The sequence below is a fragment of the Pholis gunnellus genome, assembly GCF_910591455.1.
Source record: "Pholis gunnellus genome assembly, chromosome: 21".
Taxonomy (NCBI): Eukaryota; Metazoa; Chordata; class Actinopteri; order Perciformes; family Pholidae; genus Pholis; species Pholis gunnellus.
Window position 1 is genome coordinate 12,231,631 of NC_136548.1, and position 16,820 is coordinate 12,248,450.

The following is a 16,820-nucleotide window of genomic DNA, read 5'->3' on the forward strand; positions in this document are numbered from 1 at the left end:
CATTTGACGCGCGGCTAGACAGGTCCCTCTGAGGCGGATTTGGAGGAAACTAATCACCGTGACATAACAAGACAACTGCGACAACAATTTGTCTCTGTCAGGTGACTTTGCTCATTCTTAAACAGCAACATGAAGACTCCCACCTCAAGATAATGGCTTGAAATGTGTCATAGGGGTGTCACTTAAAAGCAGATTACTGGAAAGTAATCATGTGAGGAGGAAGCCTCCTTTCCGCCATGTGAAGTGTGTGTGTGTGTGTGTGTGTGTGTGTGTCGGCATGTCATGTCACCAACAGGATAATACAGGTGCTGTTGTCTGGTGCCAGGGAAAATTGTCCCCTCCCTCATTCCACAAATTCATTATTTAGGAAATGGGAAGAGGAGAAAATTACTGATCAAAGACGTACCAACTCTCTGACTTCTTCAAGCTGTTTGTCGACATTTAGAACCAGCTGTGTCTTCTCCTCTGAAAGAGAGAAAAAACAGCAACATATTGATCAGCCGACAGAAGAACAGCGCTTCATGACAACAACCTAACTCCCCCGCAACGTGGGGGGGGGGAGAGGAGAGGGGGAGAGAGAAAGAAAGACTGGGAGGAAAAACAACACACGAGGACACATTTGAAGATATATTTACACATTCTCTCTACACGACGAGCCAACATTTGATGTCTCTTAGTTATTGGCGTCTATGAGGCCTTTGTTGGTTTCCGTTGAGGAGCAGTGAGACACCTCGTGCCAACTCAAAGGGAAGGGAGGTGTCATCTTTGCTCACTTGCCAGAAGTATGAGTCCCACTCAGAATGACTAACGCACCGCTCCGCGCCTCACCCCGTGGCTGCTCTTCCACATCACCCATTGAAACTCATTACGACTTGCAAAGAGCTCCAAAGGCGGCCGTAGAGCGCAGTGCAATCCCCGCCCGTTATTTAAGGCGGCAACACGACCACTTCATTTGTGCACGTGGAAGAAGTGGTCTTTGTTCTGAAATTACAGCTTTGCCATGAGAGTGAGCCCACAAGCATCGTGAACACAACATATTGGAGGAAAACGTAATTTTTTTTTTTAGGTATAGTCGGATTAATTACCAAGTTATCGTTAAAGCTATACATCAAGAAAAAATATAACATTTTTAAATTGTTTGAATTATATAGAAAGACATTTCTCACAGCAGATATTTTGATTTGTAGCAGGAAGAGAACAGGTGTTAGTAATAACTGTTACCAGTAAGTTATGACTGTCTGCGCGTGTCCCAAATTCATACTATATGATAATTCTACACACAACAAGCTAATCAGGATATTAAACTGGGTTAGTAGTTGGTAAACTAAAATCTATTAAAAACACAGAAATGGATTAAATACATATAACAATGGGTGACAGTCAAACTGTAACACTGGAATGATTTCACTGCTGGTGAAATCTTACAAAGATAGAACAAACTAAGAGTTTTAACTCGATCCAGCTGTGAGCAGCTCATCCAGCATAGTGTCCATCGACAGCACACACACACACACACAAAAAGACCATATTTACTGTGTTGTGTGGCTTAAGTGTACTCCATTGTGTCACTTTCACTGTGTGAAAACCTGTTTAGGCTTACTGCACTATTTAATTCAAGTATTTCTTTTAAATTAACTCCCTTTCAGATGTGCTGTATATACTTCTTCAGAGCAGATCACAAGGCTATTTATTAGTTGTTGGACTGCAGAACAATCTAAGGCAAAAATGTTCACTTCTCAGGCACCACGGGCCAACGTCAACTTTTGCCGGTCCTCAAATTCATTTTTAAAACCCGTGTCCAACCTCGCAGCCTACACAGTAAACAGCCAGAGGCTGAGAGGTGAGAAGGAGCTCTCTGGCTCCAACTCTGGAGAGCTGTGAAATATATATGGATATTTACAGATGAGAAGTTGTGTACACAGAAGTAAGGCAAACAAAGAAGAAGTAGGGCTTGGCAAATCAATCATTTTAAATTATATTTGAGTTGCAATGATTGACAGGAAATCTCTTTCCATAAAAGACTCAAAAGGTGAAGAAATGACATTCATGTTTCATGGAACAAGGCCTAATATTTAATTATATTCTTATTCAAATAGTCCTGAATGAACCTTAGGTTTTAGGGGGATGGTAACAAATAAATATATAAACATTCATTTGATTGTTACATAAATGAAGACAGTCAAGGGCATTCTTTCCACACGCCCTGGCTATTATCAGCAATTGTGCACATGTGAAATGGAGAGATACAACAACAGCAATGACAAAGGCCTTTTGTCTGGAGTTATATTAATGTATTAGATGGAGGGCTGTCAAACCACGGGAAAAAAAATAAATTAAGCCACTTCAGGAAGAAGAGCCAGCGGGAATTAAGAAAGGGAAGAAGAAAACCCTTAATGAGAAGGAAGGGAATTGAAATTACACTGTAAACTATTCTGTTGGTGGCAGAAGACGTTGAACAACTACTTGTGGTTCTAATGCGTTTCCTGGCTTTGTGCATATTCATATGGGCTTTACTCTGACACAGTCAACAGATGGCGAGAGGACGCAATGTGGAATTACACTGTGGAATGGGCCGCCACGAAGCTTCAAAAGATGCCAACTTCCAAACCAGAAATATTCAGTTGGGCCAGGTTTTGTGTGAGGCAGAGCCCTTTGAAAAAACAATGAGCAAGTCAGGAGATAGCTGTTCCAAGTATGGGATGGATTGGAGTTTTTAGCAGTCAAAACTATGCAGTATCAGTTGTGTACAATACAATTCAGCCAGGGCCACTGCATACATTTTGCAGCAGTTATAATATCTATGGTAGGCTTGATATTTATCATATCTTCTTAGCTTCGTACATCTGATCTTATTTCAAAAACATGCATTGTATTTCACACTGCAACAAAACGGGCTGTTAGATAAAGAAAAGGCTCTCTTTCTCCTTTTTACATATTTAGAAAAAGGCAAACTTGATGACTATTTTACCCCCACTACCAACAGTGATTGATAAGGTAGCGCTTAATCAGTATTTTGATCTGTGTAAATCGGGACAGGTCTTCACAAGAACAAGAAAGCTACAGTGCACAATGGCTGCTCAGAGATAATGTACGTGTTTAAACGGCCCAATAGATGCAGCAGGGGAAAGAAGAGGAACGTGTTTAAATGTGAGAATATCAGGTAAAAACACGCCATGACAGCATGATGAATGTCCAACAATGGAAGCTAATCAATATAAAGTTTCAGGACAACAGGAACAACGTTTAGAAAATATAACAGGCTGAGTAAAACAGGTGCATCAGCTCCACTTTGAGAGACACATTTTAATTGATGAAATGAATTCTGTGCAGTCTGTATTACTGCATCATGTTTTACTATGCCACAATCAACGGCAACACTCTTTAATTATCATTTGTGACCCAAATATGAAAAAAAATATTAGATAGATGAACAAGAAACAAACTATGTAATAAAAGAAAACATTCTGTGTGGGACTCATTGCTCTGCTGTATGTAATATCCTATTATTTGTCTTAAAAAGGTGTCAATAAAAGCTACTACACAAGATATTGGTTGCAACTACCGGAAAACATAAGATTGTATTTGCCACTAAGCACAGTGTTACACTTTACCATGTTGTCTGAATCCATTAAAGACAAGTCAAGCCATTAAGCCAACCCTCAACACGTGATTCATCCTCTTACATAAGCGGTTCACCTTAGTGCGATACATCTTTTACACGATGACAATACGGTAAATGGATGAAATAACACAAGTACAGCAGGCTACATTAACCACCGTTAGCTAGCCTTCTCAGCTGAGGAATGCCAGCTAACTGATAGCTAGCTCCAGCTCAGCCTCTCCAGCTAATTGATTTAAGTTTTTACTGCCTCACCTCCACTTAGTTTGGGGATTCTGCCAATTTTGTTCGTTACTTCTGCTGTAATGGTTCCGAAGTCCTGCTCGTAGGCTTCAAAGTCTGAAGACATGTTGACGTTTAGGGTTTAAAACAGGTGGCTTTCTTAGGTTAGCTCAGGATAATAACAACAAGTCCCGAATGGAGTCTCTTCCTTGAGTCACAGTATAACGTGCTCGACAAGGAACATGACTTTATTTTTATTTATTCCGACACTGAAAATGAATCAGCTAGCTGGTGAATACAAAATGTCATTTGGGTTTTATTTTGCCGAACGTGAAGAAATAATGCTAGATTATTTTTGTGAATTATTTGATGGTTTAGTGACAGTGTGCTTAGATTAAAAATATGTCCACAAGGGGTTGAGGGTAATATTTTCTGAGACACCATGAGAAAGGTTCCTCTCTGTACACAGAAGAAATTGAAGGAAAAAATCCAAGGAAGTGGACAGGTTGGTAATTTAAAGTGACAGTTTTTCTCTCCCTCCATACAACATGTGAATATACGTGTACCACTAAACAATCGACTTATCTTTAAAATGCAATATCACCCGTGTTTCCATGTTGCACATTGTGGCAGTAATCCAGCCGTTAGTCTTCTCAAGCTGGCTAACAAGCTAGCTAGCTAGCTACTGTTAGCCTCGGTGCAAAACCGAATACAAATGTTTTTGTTTCCTATTTTTTTAGCAAAGTGGTGTCATTGTAACGCATGCATATAACTAAGGCAGCAATACAATGCTTTTTCAAATGCGAATTAGCTGGCTTGGTAATAGAAGTGTATTAGTTTGTTGGGCAAATGCTATGGCTGTGCACCTAGTGAGAGTTAATTAACAATTACACCCCGAGCAGCTGCTTTAGTGTATCATGTGCTCCAGTTTAGTTGGCTTTAATTAGCTAATAAGCTACTTGTTAAAGCTATCGTTAGTTAGCTCTGAAAGTTACTGATAATATCCCAATATGACTGGCAAGTTTTTACAATCAGCGTAGCGTTACTATTAAAATATTAGAGTAGGAGAAATATAGCATCCGTTCTTCCTCTCATTTATGTCAATGAGATTAAAGTATTCAACATCCCAAAAATGTTCACTCACACCTCTCAACATTATAAAACCTCCATGAAAGTATGATTTATAGCAGGGCTGTTATATTTGACTGCATTAGTTTGGCTCTGTGCTTAATAAACCGACAACTTGGTGTGTGTATAGACAAATGTTAAGCAAACGTGGTCACTTGATAGATAACGTTAGATTGAGCGATCGATCATGGATGTTTTTAAAATGTCTCTCTCTTTCTCTTAGATGGGGAATTTGAGTCCGTCACAAGGCTAGTGTGCTCTGAAGATTGGCAGGAGAGGATGCTGCTCTTTGCCAGGGCAAGAAACAATGGGACACGGAGAGCCCCAGTGACCCAAGACCAGGCCAGCTGCTGGGTACTCAGAAGACGAGCAAAAATATGTGCATCATCTGCACCGCTGACTTTGCAAAATAGCTGAGGGGAGAAAAAAAAGTAACTCGTCGATACATTTCAGGAACTGAACCAAAATACTACAACTTACCTTGTGGCCGAAAGATGAACTTCCTGTCAACTTTTGTGACATTTCAGAACCTCCATGAGGTTCGAAGATTGTGCCACTGGGGTCCGATCATAGCCCTGTCTGTCATTGCGATATGCTCCACGATGGCAATTCTGGACTCCATTATCTGGTACTGGCCGCTTGATACTACAGGAGGTAGCATCAACTTCATCATGCTTCTCAACTGGACTGTCCTCATTCTCTACAACTACTTCAATGCTGTGTTTGTTGGGCCTGGATATATTCCTCTTGGCTGGAAACCAGTAAGGCTTCTCAATAAGGATAAAGGCTTATGACATGTTTGTTCATGTAGATAGCATAAAGAACAGGTTGGAACCATGTCCGCAACATAAAAGATGTTACATCAAAAAAATGTAACTTATTTGTTTATCCCGAAACAGGAGACTCAACTGGATACACAGTACCTACAGTACTGCCGAGTTTGCCAAGGGTTCAAGGCCCCCAGGTCCCACCATTGTCGCAAGTGTAACAGGTAGGTGCATTTATTATGAAAGTTAGAGTATACTGTCTCTCACCTGTGTGAGAAGGACTTAAAGAAGATAAAAGCGCACAGGGACCGCACTAATGTAGCTAGAAAATAACTGGCACACCAAACTGGAGCTCGTCCATGATTCTTCTGCCCACGCAGTGCTGTGAAATCTCTGTTCAGCACTTCGTAGGCTGCACAAAGACGCATCACATAATCTACTATGTGATCGATGTGATGTTAAATAGATAAATCTATTTTTTTTTTTGTTGAAAGAACCTGTCACTCTTTGTCCTCCCAAACAACCAGTCAATTCCCCCGACACTCCTCCTCTGCCTCCCCTCCCCCAGGTGCGTGATGAAGATGGACCACCATTGCCCCTGGATCAACAACTGCTGCGGCCACCAGAACCACGCCTACTTCACCAGCTTCTTGCTGCTGGCTCCACTGGGCTGCTCACACGCTGCCATCATCTTCATCATGACCATGTACACGCAGCTATACGAGAGGGTCAGTAGACTACCCCACCGCACCATGCTTTTGGACGGCCTATTACCACCGCAGCGTTTATCATTTGATACTGGCACATGACAAGCTGTTTTCTTTTTCCTCGCTGCAGATATCATTTGGGTGGAGCACTGTGAAGATTGATATGAGCGCTGTGCGTCAATTCCAGCCCCTCATGCCGTTCAGTGTGCCCGCCTTTGCTGCCACACTGTTTGCCTTAGGCTTGGCACTGGGCACCACTATTGCCGTTGGCATGCTTTTCTTCATACAGGTACGTTTCTTTCATTGGTGTTTACCATTCACACAAGCTGTCGGCTTTGTTGGATATTTACCGTTGGCGTTTCAGCATTCACAATTCAAAGCCAAGCATTTATTATATTGAAATAGTCTGTCCTTTTCAGATGAAAGTCATCCTCCGAAATAAGACCTCGATCGAGTCCTGGATCGAGGAAAAGGTCAGGATGTCTCTTTTCATTTCTTTGTTTTGTGATGTCAGTTTAATTTGTGACGGATGACTTTTTGTATTTTATATTGTTTGATCTGCAAAAGATAAGCTAGGGATTTATAATTAACATGTTTTGAACACTTCGCTGTCAAAGTGCTTTCAATTGAAAATGTCACTTGTATGACTAATCCACACACGTTCCAGGATCATCTGTCGCACAATATAGCGGACTAATTACAGAAACTAGACACCAGCCCGCCCACACAATCCCATTGACGCATACGCACGCAACCGTTCTCTGTGTCTCCCACTAGGCCAAAGACAGAATACAGCACTACCAAACAGGGGAGGACTTCACCTTCCCTTACGACCTCGGCACCCGCTGGCTGAACTTCAAGCAAGTGTTCACGTGGTCAGGGACGGCCAAGGGTGATGGCATCGAATGGCCGGTCCATCCCAAGTGTCACCAGCACACCTTAACTGTAGGTTCAGTTTGTTGTTGAGTCGGGTAATGCATTCAATGCTGTCTTTTGGATTTTTCTGATACTGTTCTTCTTCGCATGTTTGATGATAAATTATCTTTAATTTGTAGAATGTTTTAAAAGCAGTTTAGGCAGTTGGTATTGTAGGTCCTGCTCTTGACACATTTCCGTTTGCAATGTAAAGTACATTGTCGAACAATAGGGATGTTAATTGTCTTGTTCCTCTTTTAAACAGATTGAGCAACTGAAGCAGAAAGCTGATAAGCGAGTGAGAAGTGTAAGTACCTGTCAGATCTGTCTTGTGACATCAATGTGTTGTTAATTTAATACATTAGTCTTCATGCAACAAAGGCTATTGGCTGTACTTACAAAAACACTAATACGGAATACAGATTGTCCGAAATGTTGTCAGATGTTTGAATGCATTGAGATTAAAGACCACGACTTTATAAACACACACTTGTACCTCGTCTGAGTTCAGGTTGGGGTCAGAGCAGTAGAATAACCAGATATGTTGTATGCCTCGGCTAGCAGGTCCAGTACCGGGCAGTGGAGGACTATAACGGAGCGTGCTGCCCTCTGAGCAAAGGTCTCCAAACCTTTTTCAGAACCCCCTGCACAGAGGAGCCCAGGATCCCCCTCAACAAGGGGGACACCATCCTGGCCACTCGTGGCACCAAGTGAGTTCATTCAGGCTGAACAGAAACTACGACCATCATGGTTGTTTGTCTCGAACAGAGATTTTCAAAGCGGGAGGCAGACCTTCCCAGGGAGAATGGAAATGAAAAAAATTGTAATTACTATATTAGTTATCAAAAGAAGATCACATTAAATAGGCTAAATGTGTGTTTTCTCATTCATTTGGGGAATTTTACTGTTTTTTCCACTTTCCCAGAGTCAGAAACTAATACATCTCTGAGAAAAGACCCTTTTTATGCATTTGTTGTAGTCTGAAGTTAATGTACCAGCATTGTTTTTGTCCGTTAGAATTCCCCTAATTAATGTTTTTCTTTCTCTGTAGATGGTGGATGTATGGAGACAAAGTTTTGAATGAGGGGCATATAAGCGGTGAGATGTGGTTTAAATTAATTTATTTTTTAATTCATCGAAAACAAGTGTGTAACGGATCCTTTTTTTCTGTTCTTGGCTTTCAGGGGGAGAGCGCGTAAGGGGATGGTTTCCAAGGCGTTGTGTGGAGAAGTGCCATTATGACACAGCTGCCAGCGATAGCACCAGCGATAAGAAAGCAAACTAAAAATACTTGGCTTTATGTAGAGCAGGGGAGTTAAACTGAACAATGGGTGTTCTGTCCGTGTTCATAAGCGCACATCCACTGAAGATGTCATGCCTGGAGCTACAGGCTCATCGTCAAGAATTTCATACTTTGATTCAAACTTCTCACACTTCAATACCAACTTGAATTTTTTAAAGACAACATAGTTCACCGAGTCTTACCGAGCACCTCGCTGTCAATTACTGTCTTGAAGAGGACTACAGAGTTGATGAGAGGGACTGGTCCCATGGCTTCAGTTTGACTCCTCTGACCAACAGTGAAACCCAGCAAGAGTCTTAATTTCCAAGAATTGCCACCAGGCTTCAATGTGACTTCATTGTAATTACATGACTTTTTACTTGAATCTGTCGTTTTTACCTGTGTTGTGGTCTGTTTTTTGCTAATTATGCAATGCCTCTGCCCAGCTAACCCCGGGACGTCTTCATGCAACTCTTTCTACAGTATGGAGATAACACTTAATTTCTCTTTATTATTTTTGTAAAAATTGTTGGCCTCAAACTATGAATTGAAAATTAAAAAAATATTCCGCAAGAGTCGCTGTTTGCCTCTATCCTTGTGATTACTATAAATTGTTTTAATGCATATTCATTTCTTCAGTGCCTCAGACTTAATTTAAAACATCAACTTGGCATTTATTTATTTATTTGTTAGTGTTCCACATGAGTTTAGGATTCTATTTTAACGTAATTCCATGGTCTTACACTTTCATCCCGTATTTCGCTTCCACTAACCACATGTAGGTGTATTCAGAAAGTGCTCCTAAATTAACCTTAACCCTAAACTCCTGAATACAGAATTACGTGTTTTTAGTCTCCATTTAGTTTTTTGGGAAAATTCCACCTGTCTGATGTCAGTCATGTTTGATTCAAGTTGATGTGGTGATTGCTGCTAACAGTATGCGTACTACATAAACAAAAGTATGCACAAGGAGGATTTGCCATAGCATGTACGGTGTTGATAAACCTTTGCATAATAAAACTTTGATTCCTTTAATCTACATGTCAAATACACGTACAGCGCACAGCCTGAGGACCTCAAACAGGAATTTGAAGTTTCTCGGAAACCTAAGGCATTGCTTTGGAACAGCCTGTCTGAATGTTGTCTCGTCTTAAGAGGTTTGTACATTGTTTGTAAAAGGAAATAAATTGGAAAAAAACTTGAGTGTCTATGACATTATAAAAATACACTCGTCACCAGACTATTAGTTATTTATATATTTAATTTGTTTAATATTTTTACTTTGACTGTTATTGTGTTTTTATCTGCCTCATCTGTCAAGAAAAATGAGTTGTTTTATATTAAGACTGTTAATGCACTAACAATTGTGAGAGCTGCGGGAGAAATCTAGCAAAATACTTGTTTCTAGTTCCTCCACGGTAGCAGTTTAAATGACTACATGTCCCAGAATCCCCAGCTTCCCCCCTAAACCAATCCATTAAAAAAAAACATCACGTGATAATCCAACCCAGTTCATGCTTGTGTGACTTTCACCAGTGGGTCTGTTCACAGCTATGTGAAGTGGACTCGACAAGACAGCTCCTCGTTGAAGAGGATCAGGAAGAGGATTAATTCAGTAGCTGTCAGGACATGTTATAGTGTAACACATCGCTTTAAATCCGTTCTCCACACTTCCGCACAGGTAAACTCACGCTACGCTGCCAGATTGTCACTTCTGAACGAACCTGCTCGGTAAGAAGGACTGTTGTTTGTAATTACACACGAGACTACTCCGGTATCTCTGCTTAGGCCTGATAATGATGCACATCTTTCTCAATGTTTATCCCGCAAAATCACTTTGCAGAAAATATTTTTAGTGCATTTGTTTTTTAACAGGCAATGTGATGGTCGTACTATGTGGCTAGCTAGCTACGACTTTGAACGGTGGTCCGTGTTATGGTCAGTTAGTTTCCTTGTTTGCAGAATGAGGAGTAGAGAGAATAACGAGCTGTTCCTTTATTTACTGAGCTAATCATCTACTTCAGGAATCGTATGATGTTTTGAAGCTACTTAACTTCTGTAGAAATGATAAGTGTCATTACAGAATGGCTGCACATGTTGACACACTACTGCCTCAGGGTTTAACAGGCTGGAATGTGACCTTGTTGGATCGTTACAGTGTAATGAATGAGTTGCGACATAAGAGAGCTATTCGAAAAGCTAGTAAACCATTCCAGTCACACAACCCAACACACCAAGTAAACATAACATCAGGCTCACAGAGACACTGCAAGAGTGTATTGCAAGCATGCCAATAGTGGTGCAGCACTAGTAAACATGGTTAGGTCATAAAAACATGTATTTATGAGCAAAATAATTACTTATTCAATGAACAATATGTAACTTGTAACTATATGCGTTCCTATATATTTGCTTTAAAATCTATTGATGGTGTCGTCAGTTTCCCAAACTGTTCAGACCATGTATCGCCACCAAACCAAATATCCCAAGCACCACTTCCCACTGCAGATGTCAACAATGTAGCAATAAAAGGCCTTTACAGCCTTTATATTGCTTTTGGCCCTGTGACAATACATCCCAGATTGATGTAGCTAGCATAGCAAACATTCTTTTAAATCACAGCCTCATCTGCTACCGTTTTCTTGACTTGTCTTGCACTTTCCATCCCTTCCAGAGTTCCCCGACTCTCTTAACAGTGACCCAGCAGATACTGCGACGACTGCGCTTCCCTGTGATACCAGCCGGGAACATGTCCATGTTCAGCACGGGCATCCTTGTGCTGACGTCTCCCCTCCACACCCTCCCCTTGCGCATCGCTCCCGTGCTCAGCTCAGCCGCTCAGCTTGTGGAGCGCACGCTGTACGTCCACCTCCACCCCGGGCTGAACCTGGGCAGCGGGAGCCAGCCCCGACCGGTTTTCCTCCCACCGGCAGTGGACCTGTCCACGCTCATTTCCCGCCTTTACAGCAACGCAGCTGACGTGTGCGGACACCTGGATGTCCGTGTTTTGCTGACCAATGTCCGCACTCAGTCAGCTGCCTGCAGCGGGACCGCGATCCCAAGCTGCCCCTTCCCCACGCCACAATCTCTGTCTCACTCCCCGGAGGTGGTGCTGACAGACTTTCCTCTGCAGGACCCGGGTCAGTCCCACCAGGTCACGCAGTGTCTGCAGAGGTACACGGGCCACTGCTACGTCTGCAGCCCCAGCCTGCCCGCCGTGCTGCTTCACCCGCAGCTGGTGAGGCTGCAGGAGAACGAGGAGGGGCTGAAAGAGCCCGGAGAAGAGGCAGAACCCATGCAGACCTACAGTGACGTGGTGGTAGGGGGGACGTTTGACCGGCTCCATGGGGCCCACAGGACGCTGCTCAACATCTCATGCCTGCTAGCCAATAGAAGGTTAATTATTTGTGTGTGTGACCATGCAATGCTGAAAAGTAAGTCGTTCATTTTCAGTAATTCTATTACAGGAATGAGTATTCATGTAGTATCTTTGAATAATCTTTGAATTTCTTCCCGGCTTTAGAGAAGGTGCTGAAGGAGCTGGTGGAGCCCTACTCGCTGCGGGCCCAGAGACTACAGGAGTTCCTGCAAGACATCAAACCCTCACTGCAGGTGGAGATCATGCCCCTCGAAGACCCCTATGGAGTGTCTGTGGTTGACCCCTTGCTGCAGTGCATTGTGGTCAGCGAGGAGACTAGAAGGGGAGGCGAGGCTGTCAACAAGAAGCGCATTGAGAACGTGAGTCGGGAAATCGCAGATACGCGTTGCCGCCTTTTCCAGCTTTTGAATACACGAAAACTGGAAAAGTGTTATTTGTGTTTTGTCATTATCTACAGCTGATTTAAATGCAGCATTGTCTTTATTACAACCATAGTATAATTAAGTACGGTTGTCTTGGAGAGGATTCTTTACCAACATATCAAATTGTGTGCCACAGATGGCCCTTTAAACATGCAACGCTTATCTCAGTATCATTTTAACCCTCCTGCAGGGTTTTTTTCCCCCGCTACTTGTTTGTGTGTCTGTGTTTAAATGTAGATCAGGACATGTCTAATGTCGCTTTCTACACAGCACGATTTACTACTTATCTGTTCTCATATCTCATGCCTGGTTCGATTCTGAGAGTCTAAGAATTGTAAAGAAGTGTAAAGAAAGCACAGGCGATAGTTGTATTGCACATTTTAATCCTGGGACAGCAGTGGAACTTGTTTTTCCAGATATAGGAGACCCTAGCCCGGATATACACATGAGCACATATTTGATGTTTTGTGTCCTCTGCTTCCTAAATCAGGGCCTTCCTCCTCTCATCCTCCACGAGATCCAGTTGCTTAAAGATGCCCACCACACTGAGACAGAGGAGGAGAAGATCAGCTCCTCCAGTCTACGCTCTCGACTGCTGGGCACCCTCCTCACCCCGCCTAAAGTAGGTCATTTAAAAAAAACAAAAAGGACACTAATGGTGGTATTGTGGCAGCAAAACAACAAAAATAATGCTTCTAATTGAAATATAACATTATTTTTTCTTTCCATATCTAAAGGGTTGCCATACCTGTTAGGGGAATATAATCATTCTTATCTTAAGGTGGCCACCACAGCATCATAATCATGCAACCTTTCATTCAATTAAAATGTTCAATAATGTGTATGCTTAAGAAAACATCTCATTCAATTTTAATTTGATTATACGTTAAAAATATATATAGCTTCATAAAGACCGTCAGTCCTTTTCATTCCTGTTGAAATTAAATTAAATTCCTTTTCCTTTTTAAAAAAACGCTCTGCACAGCCTCCAGCCACCAAAAAGTAATTGCCAAATCATGCTCTGACTTGCATTAGATTTTTGTTTTCCCTTTGAGCAGATGAGGAAAAGTGTTTTCATACAGAAAGTGACGGGGAGCATTTTGTAGCAGGCTCACAGATCCGTCTTGAGAAACGTCTTAATGTTTAACCGTTCTAATGGGAGCCGTCTTATTCAGGTAAAAGAGTAATAGCATGTCTTTCCGGTACATGCCAAAGTACAATGTCTTTTCTTGTATACTAAGTTCATTAGTTTGCAGGTTTACTGGAAAGGAAGATGTGAAATGAACATGTGCGTGCGCTCTTTGTTTGTCCTTGCTGATAGACTATTATTACTGCTATCAGAGATACAATGAGCTCCTCTGCAGCGAGTATCTCTGAGCCGGCCTGACTTGTTTTACGTCCTATCATTACCTCCACCCATTCATTCTTGACGCTCTCATGTTTAGTGCTGCGGTATTCGGTGGTATACCCTGCGCCCATGTATCTCCTGTTTCCTCTGCACTAGGACACGTCCCACCTCGCTGCACTTCCGTACGTGATTGGCCTGACGGGAGGCAGCGGCAGCGGAAAGAGCTCCGTCGCCCGGCAGCTGGAGGCTTTGGGCGCCGTCCGGATTGACTGTGACAAGCTGGGCCATGAGGTGTACCAGCCCGGCACTGCAGCCTGTCGCAGAGTGCTTGAAGAATTTGGGTCAGGTGAGGAAACCCTTTGTGTGCGGAGGACCGGTTTGGCTGTGATTAGAGATGCGTCATCTATCACCTTTTGATACCTCACACTCATCCGTTTACTTTTGATGAAATCTAGGACTATGACGCATCTTTGCATCGGCTTGATTTTTCTGTTAAATGTTATGACGCATGAAGTCTCAGGTGTTGCAGTGCGGGAATGAGTTTTCTCTTTGGCCCTTTTTAGATCTTCTGAACGAAGATAACACCATCAACAGACGTGCTTTAGGAAGAAAGGTTTTTGGAAACCAGGTAATATGACAAGTATTAATAGTGTTTCAGCGCATCGCAACAAAGAATACACCACTGTGTACAGATAATTTACCAAAGGGGCTGTTTTTGTTCATGCAGGAGCGGTTAAAAGCCCTAACGGACATTGTATGGCCTGAGATTGCACTTTTGGTGGAGAACAGAATCAGCCAAGCCAGAGAAGAAGGTATGAACTTTTAAATATATAAATCTTAGTACTTTAGAACTCAACATGTCCCTAGTATTTGTGGATATAGGCTGTTGGTGTTAAAGTGTTTTCTATCCTGTGTAGCAGTAACGTTTTTGTGTTCGTACACCTTCCTTTTACTGATCACATTGACGCATACAGATACCGAAACTGTGCTTCGTTTTTGGAAGAGATTTCCACAATGTGCACGTGATCTTTTTGCAGGTAAGCAGGTTTGCGTGTTGGATGCAGCCGTTCTTCAGGAGGCCGGCTGGACAGACATGGTCCACGAGGTCTGGGTCACGGTCATCCCCGAGGAGGAGGTAATATGCTTGCACTTGCAGTCCTCAGTGGAACAAGCATGGAGTCATGTAGCGATGCCCACGGTGACGTGAGTTTTTTTGTAGGAAGTTGTGTGACATTTCTGGTGGTGAAGGCTATCGCCACGCACTGCGGTCATCCGTAGTTTGCTCTCTGGGAAAGTATCACTGGGTGGGTGCAAAACTGTGAGATTTGGGATTCTACACACACCGGCTTTAACACAATAAGCGCTCACCTCGTTATCCTAACCCCTCCCCCTCTCAGGCGGTGTTAAGGATATCGCAGCGAGACGGTTTGACCACAGAAGATGCCCTGCGTCGTCTGCAGAGCCAGTGGTCCAATGGCAAGCAAGTAGCGCACGCCAACGTGGTGCTCAGCACGCTGTGGGAGCCCGAGGTCACTCAGAAACAGGTCAAACACTCAGCACGCCATTAGAATAGGGTCTACACATCTGCTCTACAGCAAATCATTTGATTGTAAAATAATTCTCCCACTGTCTTTTATTTTGAAGGTACTGAAAGCTTGGAACCTCCTTCAGAAGAGGATGTAGCAGAGACAAGAGGGACATGTGTTGGTCACTCCATCATCTCAGCTGTGAGCTGTGCAGAAAGCATGCGTCCGGCCACAGGGACGTGTGCACACAAATGACTGATGCACATAAGGAAACACTGCCTTAGAAAGAAGTGAGCGCGGTACGAAGCTCCCTCGCTTCTTTTACCAAGACTCAGTGCCTGATTGAGTTCCCACAGGTTTTTAAAGTAGTTTAATTTTAAGATGCTTAGTTAAAAGAATGGATGGGTGAGGAAAAATAACTGTACGAGTCATCCCAGACCAAATGATTTTGGAATTTGAAAGCTAGAATTCATGTTTGGGATTAATAACGTGTAATCAAGAGTTGAAGGTGTTTTCATGCAGAGATATTTTTTTAGGAATAGCATGCCTTTAAATAGGTACTCTTGCTTAAACGACATGCCAAACATTCAGCAGTCCCAGATCATTTCAAGACCAAAACTCTCTGGAGTCCAATATTGTGGGTGGCTCGTCAGCAAGTTCTATTTTCTTCAAGTATAATTAGCACGAATGTACCTTAAAAAGCAACTAATGGTGAAAGGAAAGGAACCATATTGAAAGATTGCACTAGGTGCCACTGTTAAATCATATGAATTAATGTTGTGTTCATCTTTACGGTTTTGGGGGTTGGGAGAATGTTTTCTCAAGTTCACTATCTTATGAGGAATTATAAATTAACAAGCTACTTTGTATTTAAGAAGTATGTGAATAGAATATTTTGTAATATCAGTGTAGTGGTCACGTTCAGATACACTAGGCACTAAAAAAAAAAAAAAAAAAAGTGTACATTGACTAATAGAGAATGCATAAAAGACATTAAGGTAACTCAAGCTGATGTGAAATCCTTTAATCTATAAATTGAATCCGTTGAAATCTTGAATTGAAATCCTAGAACGAGCCCACGTGAATATTCATATACACCCGTCTGAGCGTACCTGAAAAAGCCAAAAGGACAGCAAAGTGGAAACTGATGCTTTTGGCAAATCCTGCAATTAAATTGTAAACCAATGTTTGCATAATAAAATACTGCTTTATCCATTCCTTCATTTACAAGGATTGTCCAGTGAAGGGACATTTGGTCACACAGTGAGAACTTTCAAGGGTCTTTGATTTCATTATCTTGCATATCATCTGGAAATTCAGTGGAATAGTTAAATAAAATGGAGTAACATTAAATGTTGAAAGAGTGATTTCTGCATGTTCTCCCTCATTTAAGGCAATTTATTTTCATTCGTTTTAAGAAGTGTTGCATGTTCTTTCATACAATAATCCCAAATAATACAGACAATGTCACGCTTGCTTTGAAAAGACAAATGCCACTTTTTTCT

At 42.1% G+C, this 16,820-nt stretch overlaps 3 protein-coding genes across 8 annotated transcripts in view; 2 read left to right on the plus strand and 1 right to left on the minus strand.

Moving 5' to 3' along the window:
* Nucleotides 1-4,044, minus strand: part of vti1a (vesicle transport through interaction with t-SNAREs 1A) — a 104,743-nt gene extending 100,699 nt beyond the window's left edge. For both annotated transcript variants that reach the window (XM_079182249.1, XM_079182250.1), the window contains exons 1-2: nucleotides 3,875-4,044; nucleotides 407-465 (exon numbers count right to left, since the gene is read on the minus strand). In XM_079182249.1, the coding sequence (XP_079038375.1) occupies nucleotides 407-465; nucleotides 3,875-3,968 (153 nt within the window). In that variant the 5' untranslated portion in view covers nucleotides 3,969-4,044. The remainder of the gene's footprint in view (nucleotides 1-406; nucleotides 466-3,874) is intronic.
* A 206-nt stretch (nucleotides 4,045-4,250) lies between these two features.
* On the plus strand, nucleotides 4,251-9,205 carry zdhhc6 (zDHHC palmitoyltransferase 6). Of its 2 annotated transcripts, none has more exons than XM_079182245.1 (11): nucleotides 4,251-4,346; nucleotides 5,193-5,730; nucleotides 5,869-5,960; nucleotides 6,305-6,464; nucleotides 6,574-6,732; nucleotides 6,863-6,916; nucleotides 7,221-7,388; nucleotides 7,624-7,665; nucleotides 7,920-8,068; nucleotides 8,410-8,456; nucleotides 8,543-9,205. In XM_079182245.1, the coding sequence occupies exons 2-11, from the start codon at nucleotides 5,464-5,466 to the stop codon at nucleotides 8,641-8,643; spliced, it is 1,239 nt and encodes a 412-aa protein (XP_079038371.1). In that variant the 5' UTR covers nucleotides 4,251-4,346; nucleotides 5,193-5,463; the 3' UTR covers nucleotides 8,644-9,205. The 2 variants fall into 2 exon arrangements, with proteins under 2 accessions (XP_079038371.1, XP_079038372.1); XM_079182246.1 differs by having other exon boundaries at nucleotides 7,923-8,068.
* A 975-nt stretch (nucleotides 9,206-10,180) lies between these two features.
* Nucleotides 10,181-16,378, plus strand: coasy (CoA synthase). 4 transcript variants are annotated; one of them, XR_013767597.1, is made up of 10 exons: nucleotides 10,181-10,371; nucleotides 11,315-12,074; nucleotides 12,164-12,378; nucleotides 12,932-13,063; nucleotides 13,946-14,135; nucleotides 14,353-14,417; nucleotides 14,517-14,601; nucleotides 14,827-14,924; nucleotides 15,009-15,093; nucleotides 15,187-15,232. XR_013767597.1 is itself a non-coding variant. In XM_079183265.1 (10 exons), the coding sequence occupies exons 2-10, from the start codon at nucleotides 11,390-11,392 to the stop codon at nucleotides 15,470-15,472; spliced, it is 1,656 nt and encodes a 551-aa protein (XP_079039391.1). In that variant the 5' UTR covers nucleotides 10,181-10,371; nucleotides 11,315-11,389; the 3' UTR covers nucleotides 15,473-16,378. The 4 variants fall into 4 exon arrangements, 3 of the variants coding, with proteins under 3 accessions (XP_079039391.1, XP_079039392.1, XP_079039393.1); XM_079183265.1 differs by lacking the exon at nucleotides 15,009-15,093 and adding an exon at nucleotides 15,434-16,378 and having other exon boundaries at nucleotides 15,187-15,333; XM_079183266.1 differs by lacking the exon at nucleotides 15,009-15,093 and adding an exon at nucleotides 15,434-16,378 and having other exon boundaries at nucleotides 10,181-10,321; nucleotides 15,187-15,333.
* The last annotated feature ends 442 nt before the right edge of the window (nucleotides 16,379-16,820 follow it).

What these genes read in the sequence shown, in the direction of transcription:
- zdhhc6 (XM_079182245.1), top strand. Translation starts at nt 5,464, where the DNA reads ATGAACTTCCTGTCAACTTTTGTGACATTTCAGAACCTCCATGAGGTT. An exon ending in ACACGCAGCTATACGAGAGG is followed by an intron (nt 6,465 to 6,573) that starts GTCAGTAGACTA and finishes TCCTCGCTGCAG; the next exon opens with ATATCATTTGGGTGGAGCAC. An exon ending in CTGATAAGCGAGTGAGAAGT is followed by an intron (nt 7,666 to 7,919) that starts GTAAGTACCTGT and finishes TGCCTCGGCTAG; the next exon opens with CAGGTCCAGTACCGGGCAGT.
- coasy (XM_079183265.1), top strand. Translation starts at nt 11,390, where the DNA reads ATGTCCATGTTCAGCACGGGCATCCTTGTGCTGACGTCTCCCCTCCAC. An exon ending in ACAAGAAGCGCATTGAGAAC is followed by an intron (nt 12,379 to 12,931) that starts GTGAGTCGGGAA and finishes TTCCTAAATCAG; the next exon opens with GGCCTTCCTCCTCTCATCCT. An exon ending in CAGCCAAGCCAGAGAAGAAG is followed by an intron (nt 14,602 to 14,826) that starts GTATGAACTTTT and finishes ATCTTTTTGCAG; the next exon opens with GTAAGCAGGTTTGCGTGTTG.